Raw genomic sequence first — 11,738 nt, 5'->3', positions numbered from 1 at the left:
TTTTTGTTCTAGTTCTGTGGAAAGTGCCATTGGTAAATTGATAGGGATTGCATTGAATCTGTAGATTGCCTTGGGTAGTATAGTCATTTTTAAAAATATTGATTCTTCCAATTCAAGAACACATTATATCTGTCCATCTGTTTGTGTCATCTTCAATTTCTTTCATATGATCCAGCAATCCCACTCCTGGGCATATATCTGGAGAAAACTATAATTCGAAAAGATACTTGCACCCCAATGTTCATTGCAGCACTATTTGCAATAGCCAAGACATGGAAGCAACCTAAGTGTCCATCGACAGATGAATGGAGAAAGAAGATGTGCGGGGTGTGTGTGTGTGTGTGTGTGTGTGTGTGTGTGTGTGTGTGTGTGTGTGTAATGGAATATTAGTCTTAAAAATAATGAAGTAATACCATTTGCAGCGACAAGGATGGACCTAGAGATTATCACGTTAAGTGAAGTAAGCCAGGCAAAGACAAATATCATATGATATCTCTTATACATGGAATCTAAAAAAAGAAAAGCTACAAATGAACTTGTTTACAAAACAAAAATAGACCCACAGACATAGAAAGCAAACTTACGGTTACCAAAGGGGAAAGGTGGTGGGGGGAGGGATAAATTAAGAGTCTGGGATTAACATGTACTGACTACTATATATAAAATATATATAGATCCTTAAAGTCATTGCCCTTACTCAAACTCTTACTTGATTTATATAGCCTTCTGCTTTCTTTTCTAAAGAGAAGCTTCTAAATTCCTTGTAAATAACATCACATCTCTCAGGATTGTTTCGTACAACTGTAACCTTAAATTTGATAATCTCATCAAAACTATTGGTTTGATTAAGGTAACTTTAAGTGGAAAATTTACATAGTAGCAGTGCTTGATTTGGCTTTTTTTAATCATGATTATTAGACAAAAGAACTTATAGATGTATTTAGAAACATTAGTAGCTGGAATAAGAATCTGGAGATGATTTGCTGCTTGTTTACACGGTTAAGATCCAGCTAGTAAAAATACTTGGACAAAATGAAGTTGCCAAGTTCTACATTTTTTGTTCTTCCTGCTTGAGGTTGAAGGTCATACTGCTTCCTCTTCACTACTGTATGTTGACTCTTTCGCCATCAATTCTGAATCTTTAAGTTGTGTTATATCTTGTTGCTCTGGAAGAGGCTTGCCTTCGCAATCATAGCCAAACCAAAGTGGAGGGTCAGTAGCACTATATTCCTGCTGCTGAACTATAGATGACATTCTCTTAGCTGCTTCCCTGTAATAACAGTGATGAGCATTAGCTAGTTGCAGAAGTAATCACTAGTGCAGAATTTTCAAACTAGATCACATTTGGAATTAAAGAACTCACTGTCACAACTTAAATTCATTTCACATCTCTCTTGCCTCCCTGAGGGGGAGTGTGTGGGTAAATTGTGCTAATAATCAGGATCCCAAAGCTTAAGTAGCTCAATAGTTCTCTGGTTCATCCAGTTCAGAGATTAACAGATACAGTAAATGGGTAAGGAAACTGCATGGCCATGGCGTAGGAACACTGAGGGCACTCTATAGCACTCTTAAGTGAGCCCTCTGCCTGATACTTCCAGTTTCTTTGATGAGGGAGTATCCTAACCAGCCAACCTGTGAAGGCTGGCTGTGCACCAGAGCAGGAGCTCTTAACCTAGAGTCCACAGATCCCTGTTGGATACATGGATGAACTTCAGGGAGGCCCATGAACTCCCTGAAAATTCTTGCAGTTTTGTATCTACTATGCATTTTTTTGAGGAGAGGGTTTGTGACTTTCATCGAAGTCTCAAAGGTGTCCATGATCAAAATGACTAAAAATATTGTTACTGTCTCCCTTAGGAGGAAGGAAGCAAAGAAGTCATCTAAAAGTTGTTCAGGACCCCAATTCCAACATGGCGGGAGGAGGGCATTCCCAACACCACCAAGCAATTCTCAGACACCAGCTGGATGTCCTATAATTCAACTCAATTCTGACGTTATCTACCTGGAAATAGCATTAGATTCCACAAATTAAGGGCTCAGTTCCACAGATCACCCTCCACTTCAGATACTAGGTTGTTACCTGGGCTTCTGATCTACCAGCTAGAGCTGGTCACAGAACACAGAAACATTTTACTTGCTGGATCACTGGTTTATTAAAGGATATTACTCAAGAACAACCAGGTATCAGAGATGCATAGGGCAAGGTATAGGGAAAGGACGCTGAGATTCCGTGCTCTCTCCAGGCATACCACTCTCCAAATATATATGAGAAATATATTTTGATCATCTAAATGACCAAATGTATATGTCTTATAAAGCACAATATTGCAGCATCAGAAAAAAAAAAGTATATCTAACTTGAAAATAATGTCATTTCCAAGACAGAAGGATTTTCCTAGAAAGTTGGTTTGAATCTTGAGACCAGTACCAAACAGGAAATGAGTAATTGGCAGCTTCCCTAGGATCGGAAATGAGTAATAATGTTTGCCCACGTAGGGGCTACTTTGCCTGTTATTGCTGTATATTACGTTGAGTTATTAATTGCAGCAGTTTGGAAACAGTCATTGATATGGAGGCTGGTATTATCATATGCTTTGACTTAAGTTTGTGGTCAGTGGCTATATGAGTTCTGGTAGGGTAATGAAATCAAAAAGGCTAAGATACATCAGTTGTTTGAAATACCGTTTCACTTGAATCAAATCTTAGGTGTTTTAAAATAATTGTAAGCAAACTCAGCAGGGAGACAACCAGAGCATTGCCAATTCTGTCTCTTACCACATTGCTTTTTGGCTAATACATTTGCACTTGCAAGACTTTACAGAAGTTTAAAAAACAATTTAAATAAAAATAGTTGTTATACTAATTTCTAGTTCTGAGCCACCAGTCCTTGTGGATTAAAACTTGGCAAACAGGTGTCTTCTCTTTCGAGAAATACTTATTCTGAAATTTGAAAATGATAAGTTTATAGTCAAATATATAAAATTTTACATTCTGTTAATTTTTTAATCTTTTTTTAAAAGTGTGATCCTGTGTTTTAAACTTCTTGTATAATCTTTCTATGTCCTCTACGTAGGATATTATTATGCAAAAATAATAGTGTTATATCTTTAGCTTTCCCTATTTTCTTCTGAAGGTTTTTCTCCCTTTTCAATTTTATGTAGTTGAGGTTGCCATATTTTTTAACATGTTTCCTGGGAGATGTTTTTACCTTGAGAACCTACCACAATATAATATACCAAATGCTGGGAGGACTCTGAAGCTGAAACATTGGCACAATCAGTTTCAAATGGTTAAAGCACTATCCTGGGCAGCAGAGCTCTATTGTTACTTACCCTTCAGCCTATCTCTGCCTGTCTAAACTTTACCCATCTTTCAAGACTCCAACCCAATCCTTTCCTCCTCTGAAGTTTTACAGGAAGTTGGTCATACAATTAATTTCTTTCCAGTACATAACTTCATGGTATTAATTGTTTATAATTTTAAACTTTGTTATTTTCCTTTTCTTTAAGAAGGTATTTAAGGGTATATTGCATTTCTTTGTATCTCCCTGAAATCCAGCAATAACAGCCAAATCATGAGACTTTAGTAGCTTACACCAGGAAGTCCTTTAGCTCTCTTATCTTCTGCCAGTTTGTTTTTGTTTTTGTTTTTTGGTTTAGAAGAGGCATTCTTAGGTTGCTGTTTCCAACATCCTAAGAGCAGAGCTCTGGACACACATACTGTATTTCACAGTTGTTGGTAATGATTTAATGCCACTGATGATAACAAGACTACTGCAGTTAGAGGCAACAGTGGTCTTGACCTATTGGACGTGTTTGGGGAGTAAAAAATTTGTAAGTAGTTGGCCAAATTATGTATAACTTCTGACCTCAGAGGAGCAACAGTTTTTGAGAATTCTAGATAACTGGTAAGAGGATAAGTACTCTTAATGCTAAGTTTGGGAATGTATACATATTGGGTAGTAGAGTTCCTCAGTCAGTTATAAGCCCCGGTAAGTTAGATGGTAATTGTGATATTAAAAAAATTAGCAAATAATGGGAGTTTGAGAAAATAACAAGAAAAAGAAAGTTGAGGATTTTGACTCAATATAGACAAGCAAAGTAGGGAATGAATAGGGAGACTACTCATTAAATGCAGTGTGATGTGACAGAATCAAAATGAACTGCATATTTAAAAAAAAGAGCTGCATATTGAGCCCCAGCCATGGATGAAGTACACAGAGGTATACGCATTTCTTAGATTTGCTTATTTCTTGATTCCACACCACCCCTACTTTAGCTTTTAGTGGTAAGCACTGCTCTCCATTTTACCCACAGTCAGCTTCAGTGAAACTTAACATCAGAGGGTCTCCTGACCATTGGAGGTGATCCAGGCTAGAGAGGAGCAAAGGATCAGGTCTGAGACCTCTCTTCCCCCAGTCACAAATGCCAAAAGGTTAAGGCTTCCTCAAGTCTAGAATGTCTCTAGGTCCTATCTTAATCCTACTTACTTTCACAGCAAGGGTGGTCCTGGGGAAAAAACTGAAAATCTGAATCTGCCCAGGGCAAATCTGGTATTATTTTTAGAATTTAGCTACTAGTATAGACTATTCCCTAGTCTACTTCCTCTCTACCCTTTAGAAAATCCTTAGGCCATGAACGAGCTGCCCTTTGGCATCCTCACGTGGACTGACTCCTAAGACTCAGGACCTAACCAAGAGAACAGACCAGCATGGTGACCGCCAGTGAGTTTCTCTGAATTCTTTTTCACAGCATCCTGTGTAACTGTGTGTTTACACACAAGCATTTTTGAAAAGTATCAGGAAACTTGAAAATGTAGAAACTGAATGCTCCTGCCAAAAGCATGTCTGTCTGTTTGTCTCAAACTCCCTCTCTCTCTTTTTAATAGCTTAATGCTCTAGTATAAATGGGAGCTGGGAAATATTGAAAAGAAAATGTCTACTTAGGAATCACTGTGTGTTCTAAGTTTCTTCAAGTGCATGTGGAATCCTTTGAGTACCTTGTACTCAGGTACTTAGGCCTGAGTGACTCCAAGACCTCGTAGGAAATGATTTGGGAATTGAAGCAGTCTACTGCAGTGGTTAGTCATTACACATTTAACCTGGTGAGAGAGGTTTCTTTGGATCAGTATAGAACAATGATTTTCAAACACGATATGCCACACAGTTGTAAAGTATCAGATGGTTAATAATAATGATATTTTGAAGTTTGTAAGTGATTTTTGCTTTTTATAAATTAAAGGGGATTCAAGGTTATCCCTGTAATAACATCACTTGCCCTCACATTTCCTTCTAGTTTCTTGAGTAAGCTAAAAGAAAGGGGAATTTGGAGCCTACACCAAAGACTACTTGTAATCAGCCTCTTATTTATATATCAGCAAGTAAATTGGGCAAATAGTACTTGTCTCCCCTTATTGATCAAATCTCTTGAATGTTAGAGCTTTAAAAAACTTGAAAATCACTAATCTAAAGATAAAAGAGTAGCATAGCAATGATAAGACCTAGGTACAGAGTATGGCTCTGTCTTTTATTTGTATGACTTTGGGCATGCTATTTAACCTGTTTATACCAGTTTCCTTATTCATTTTTATGGTAATAGTGTATTTGTGAGGATTTCATAATAAACATAAAATAGGATTTAGCACAGTACATGGCAAATGATAATTGTTAAGTAATATTATTTGTTCATATTAATAATAAAATTCAATAGGTCCAGATTACAAAGGCCTTTCCACAAAGACCTTTGCATGAGCTAGAGAGGAGAACTCTGAGTTTTATTTCCTAACAACACAGATCTTAGAGTACCTAGATAGTAATTTATGCTGCCAGCAACTGCTAAATAAGGTCTTCAAGGAATCTCTATATTGCTGTTTGGGGCTCTGAAAACCACCTAGACTTTCTCTACTCATCTCTCTAAGGTTTAAAGTTTTGGACTCCAGACACAAAAATATCAGAAAGGTCCCTTTGCTCTTTGCTGATTATAGACTTAATGGCTCTTCTGCCTCTTTGTGGTTCAGACCCTCCTGAGTTGTGGAGACCATTGTTTGGGTCTTTCTCCCTCTTTTCCACTATGCTTTTCTTCATCTCCATTGCCTGTCTTGCTTTCCCCACAGAGGTCCATAAATTGAAAGGTTAGTTGAATACAACTGCTTCAAATGTAGACAGCTAGATTTTCCTGTCAAATTTATAATCTTGGTTATTACTTATTTCTCCTTGAATTAAAGGAGCCTTTATTATGTCTCCACATGGGACTTCTGGAATCACTTCCTGGGATCCCTTCAGGCTCTAGGGTTGTAGAATGACAGCATATCTCATGCTGGAAGTGCTTCAGCCAATTTGCTCATTGACCAAAAGTTTGCTACTCCCCTAGTTCAGATAGGGTGGGCTGAACAGACCTCTTTGATTTGTAAAGCTGGTGCAGTGTTTTCAGATTCCATTGAGTATGGGGGAATTTGTGTATAAAACAGTTTCTTCTGAGGGCTATAATTGGATTTTAAGGGCTGCATCGTACACTTTTATGTTCAAATGGAATCAGATGTGTGGGAATACATTGCTTTGTGATTCAAAGTCATTGAACCTCTTCCCAAGAAAAATCTCCTATATCCTAACTACCAAATGTTCCATTTCACCCAGACAAAACAAAGCTCTTGCTATTGAGGGAGCAAGAGCAAACAACTGTGCTTTTTTAGAGTGAACATAGGTAAGGGATTAGATGGCATCATGAACTTGTGTCTTGAAAGGGCCACATACTCTGCAGCACTTCCAGTTCCACCCAAGGATCCCATGGATCTAAGTGGAGAAGAAGATGCTCTACAGTCTCTAGAGCTGACCCCAAACAGCAGAATGTGGCCAGGCCTTACCACTTCTCTAATCAAAGTTTTGAAGCCCAAGTATCTTGGGAGCTCCTTGACTGACAAACAGCATCCTCTCCTAGAAGCAGGATGTCAAGACAGATGCTCCTGGAGCCTAACTAGTCTAGCCACCCTGCTGTGGGGATAGCCCTTCTCCATTGCTAGACAAGGATAGAATCAGAGAATTCTAGGCTCTTTCTTGCTGGATCTTAGCAGGAGTGGAGCTATAAGGGAAACTACAGTGGTTTGGCCTCTTTAGACAATGAGATGGGCAGACAAGCCAGCTCCCCTCTAGGTATTAGGGCCAAGTCTCTGCTTCTTGCTGATAGGGACAGACAGGCTTAGTGGTAGAAAACAAAATAGGCCTTTGGGCTGTCCTGGATTAGGTAAAGGAATTTTCCATAGATTCAGTTAGTTAACTAGAGTTTTGCATTGGGTTTTGGGGGCCAACCCCTAGTAGTAAAATCTTACTTGTTTTATTTTCTTTGCATATTTTTATCTAAGGACCTTGCAAGAGGAGTGGGTAGTCAAAGGCAGGAATTGGAAATTACTAGATATCTTGGGTCTTCTTGACCAAGCACCATATTTATTACACTTTAACATCCCATACCATGATTATGTTCACCATGTTTAGGATCAGAGAGGCCCTGGATAGAAAGTCTTCATTCATTCTACTTAAAATCCTACGTTTTAGAAGTTCAATAATATTACCTCCCCAAAATAATGATTGGCAAAATACAGTCAAAAGATTAGAAGCTAAACTCCTTTGTGTATTATATTAATTCATTTACTGTCATCTTGCCCAAAGTTGGCTGTTTAACGATATGACAGGGTCAGCAGGGACTCGTAGGACCTCATTTCATGGTATACACTTTAAATGAAGTTAATAATATCCATGTCAATCATCTCCAGACCTATCAAGAAGGGCTGAGTCTCCACTCCTCTCCAAAAATTTTTCAGAACCTGCCCCCTTTTTTCTGATCCAGCTTCAGTTGGCTGCCCTCGTCCCCAGCAAGCCTGGGCCCAGTGGGAGTGCCTATTTTACAAGTAATAGTTTTGTTTTTGTTTTGTTTTTCATTTCATTTTAGCACACACATCCTTAGATCAGAAATCATTTTCTTCCTCAGGCATCAAGTGACCAGATCTCATGGTTCAGCTCATGCCAGGGCTGCTTAATTAAGAAAGTTCTTCTGTGAAATCTACATGCTTAGAACACATTATGTACTTTGTACTTGGATAATATTAATTCTTAGTATTCATTTTTCCAACCTTCAGAAAAGAACCTGACCTTCAGGGATTGGTCAAGAATTCTCATTTGAACACTCCACAGGTTACTTCAAGAGGTCAGTTAAAGTACTTGCACATTTTTACTTTCAGTCAATAGAAAAAGAAATGAACAATGGAGCAAATAACTGCTTTCTATCTAAAAACTCACAGGGTGGACACCTAATACCTTCTACCTTTATAGATTGCTTATTTACCCAACTGTTATTTCATTGGAAACATTTTGTAAATTGAGTAAATAGGCATTTGGCCTGTAGCCGTCATCAGAATACCTTACTCTGAGCTCTAGATCTTAGTTAAATAACAACTGTCAAACAAATAGCTTTGGGAGAGATGGGGGCTCTTAGGATAACTGTTAGTAATTTGTACCTAATTGTGAGCTAGTTTAGTCTGATTAGTTTCTTAACTCCTAGAGGAGATTAACTGAATGGAAATATTTTGAGAGAGGAGTAGAGGAAGAGCTAGTGATTATTCTATGAGGAGCAGAGTTGAGGCTCTGAGCATCTGCATGGTCAAAGAAGGGGAAGTACTAAGAGTAGAAGGGCTACTGGGAAAGGAATGTGAAGCCACAAAGACTATTTTAGAGGGAGCTTCCCTTGGTTCAGCCCAAAATATTGGCTTCAATTAGGTAAAAAATAAAATGAAACCTTCCTAACTCTGAAAGCCACTATGTATTATGAATGCCATGGTGACATATTCTATTTTCTCAGAAAGTAGTTCTCAAAGTTTTTCATATTCAGGTACATACTTACTTGGAAATAAGTCTACAGTATAGCATCTTTAGGATCCGCAGTTGTTTGCAGCCCATCTGAAGGTTCACAAGCATTTGGTCCGTAAGCAGGATACAGCCGGAAACATCCAAAATGTGCAGGTAATGGCATTTTGCCGATAACATCTCCAATGCTGAGTCAGTAATCTAAACACACAGCCAAAGTAACTCTGATTATTCCAACAAACTCCATCCCAGGGAAGAATAGTGTATTGGTCAGTTTGGACTGCTATAACAAAATACCACAGACTAGATGGTTTAAATGGCATAAATTTATTTCTCACAGTTCTAGAGGCTGAGGAGTCCAAGATCAAGTTACCCACAGGTTCAGTGTCTGGTGAGGGCCCTCTTCCTAGTTTGTAGATGGCTACCTTCTTGCTGTAGCCTCACATGGCAGAGAGTGAGCTCTAGTTTCTTCCTATTCTTTAAGGACACTAATTCCATCATGGGGGCTCTACCCTTGTGACCTCGGTCTAAACCTAATTAGCCCCCCAAAGCCTCACCTCCTAGTGCTATCACATCAGGGATGAGGGTTTCAACATATGAATTTTGGAAGGACATAAACACTCAGTCCATAACAAATAGAATCAGAACCATTGCAGATTCTCTTTAACTAGCTTGTCACGTGATGAGCCTATATAACTCAAGTTAGTGATTTAAGTCTGTTTCCAGAACAAGTGGCACTAATAGAATTTGTGATCTTGCTGTTATTTTCATTTTAGAGTTCTCTGTTTGGTTTTGGAAACTTCATCAAAATTTCCCTAGTAATACCTGTCACACCAATATGAGCAACTTATGAAATGCTGCAGTAATGGGATTTAACTTTAAAGTTGAAATCCACTGTAAGGCATCATCAATTCGAGAAACATAAGTTTAATGACATCACATGTTACAAAACTATAAAATATATATATCCACTGAAGTTAACCTGCAGACAGGATCAGATTGCTGTGAGAAGGGATCTGGACATCTCTGATGATTTGCGTATGGAGTAATTGGTTCTGGAAAGGGACAAGTAGGTAAGACAGATGTTTGTAGGCAGCAGGGGAGAGAAGAGTAGAAGCCACAGAGACTGCATGAATCTCACTCTGAGAATTTCTGCTCAGGGTTCCAGTATCTTGAGAGTTTGCCCAGATGTTCTGCAGAGATAATTCAACTCCACTTCTTGGATTACTTCACTTACTCAAGGTTTAGCTTTTGAATTTATAGCTGAACTGGGACTTGCTGCAAAATCAACTAGATTACTCTCCCCAAAGGAATTTTTTTCCAACTAGATTTAATTTCTTATTTTAAATGTTTGAACATTCTAAAAAACATGCCATGAGGCTAAGCTCTTGTTTTTAACATAAAATTGAAAGAATTATGCCGAAAAACCCTTCAGTTTGAAATGTATACTTTTTATGTTTGGAAAAATAGATGTCATTGTCTAATCATGCCCTGTTTCCAGAACTTGCTCAGAACCAAGGTTTAACATTGCATCTGATTCTCACAAAAATGCTTCAGACATTCCTGCCATTCTTTGTGGGTCTCTGAGGATCTGATGTCACTGGGGGTGGGGGTTAACCCTCAGAATTGTAGAGAAAAGAAAAGACAATGAGATGATGGAAAAATCCTGGATAGGTAGAGCTCAGAGTGCTAGGTTTTATTGATACTGGGGGAACTGAAAAGGAGCCCAACATTTCCTGTAGATCAGAATCCCAAATGTTCAGTGACTGAGGTGATGTTTTGGGGACTTATGGGAGCTGGAAACTGGAGGTGGCGATGACTGGCCATGCTCTTAACTCCCAGATACATGGTCTTGATCTCAGTCCTACTGAGCAGAGATTATGTTATTCTCATTTTAGTGCTGGGTGGGATGAGGTCACAGTACTACTCACTGACCTTGGGGCAAGCTGGTTGAAGGGACCTTCCAGGAGATGGATAAGATGGCCATTCAAGATTGACCCTTGGGCTTTTGGGAAACCTAGCCTAGAATGATGAGCCAGACACTAATGTGTTTCATGGCCCATCAGAAGCAATGGAGCTGAAATATATTAGACAGGACCACAGCCTTATGATTTCTGAGGCTGTGAGGAGTGTTCACATTGGCCCAACTTATGGTCACTACATCTTCTGAATCAGGATACTCATTTCACCTGCATAGATGGTAAAGCTAAATCCTTCTCCCTTACATTGAGGTTCTGAAATAACTACTCCCCTTCCTTTTTCTCAGCATAGATCTTCAGTGTAGAGTGATTCATTTTATAATATCTTACTTGTGTGATATCCTCCTTAGTTTCTAGGCTGCAAGACAATATCCACCGCACGATTTATAGAAGGAACTCTCTCAGTTTTTCCTTACCAAAAAACAAACCAAAGTGAAACGAAACAACAAAAAATTCTCTGCCTCAATTCCTGTTCTCATTGGAGTCTTTCCTTTTCTCATTCTCCTACTTTCCTCCCTTATTAGTGGAGCCTCTTAAAAGCCCAGTCACCATCTGTGCCTGCTTTACAGCCAGGGCAGTTCCCAGTGAGCCATTTGTTACCCATGTGTCCGTGTGCAATGGAAGCAAGGACCCTGCGAGCCATGAATGCTCAAGCGGCAGAGGGTTCATGGTCAGTGCTGCTAGTGTCCTGAGTTCCTTGACCCAGCTCACTGCTAGAACCAGACGATGTTGACCGGAAAGGCATCTGGTTTCCCTAGTTCTAAACAAGTACACTATTGAACGAAAAGAATTTTGCTATGAATTTTTTAGATTAATGTCATGATTCACCATGTCTTTCCCACCACTGCCTCCTTTTCCTTATTGTGGCACAGTTAATGATGGAGGAATCAGGAGTTCCTAGCATCACTTTC

The 11,738-nt window shown here is 39.0% G+C and overlaps 1 protein-coding gene across 1 annotated transcript in view; it reads right to left on the bottom strand.

Moving 5' to 3' along the window:
* Positions 1-1,083: 1,083 nt before the first annotated feature.
* Positions 1,084-11,738, bottom strand: part of FBXL13 (F-box and leucine rich repeat protein 13) — a 186,124-nt gene continuing 175,469 nt past the window's right edge. Inside the window, exons 20-21 of the mRNA XM_061198232.1 lie at positions 8,886-9,049; positions 1,084-1,270 (exon numbers count right to left, since the gene is read on the bottom strand). Coding sequence (XP_061054215.1) covers positions 1,084-1,270; positions 8,886-9,049 — 351 coding nt within the window. The remainder of the gene's footprint in view (positions 1,271-8,885; positions 9,050-11,738) is intronic.

This window comes from Eubalaena glacialis, chromosome 8 (assembly GCF_028564815.1).
Source record: "Eubalaena glacialis isolate mEubGla1 chromosome 8, mEubGla1.1.hap2.+ XY, whole genome shotgun sequence".
In the NCBI taxonomy this organism is placed as follows: domain Eukaryota; kingdom Metazoa; phylum Chordata; class Mammalia; order Artiodactyla; family Balaenidae; genus Eubalaena; species Eubalaena glacialis.
Note: the sequence above shows the minus strand (reverse complement) of the source record. Positions and strands in the feature narration are given on the sequence as shown.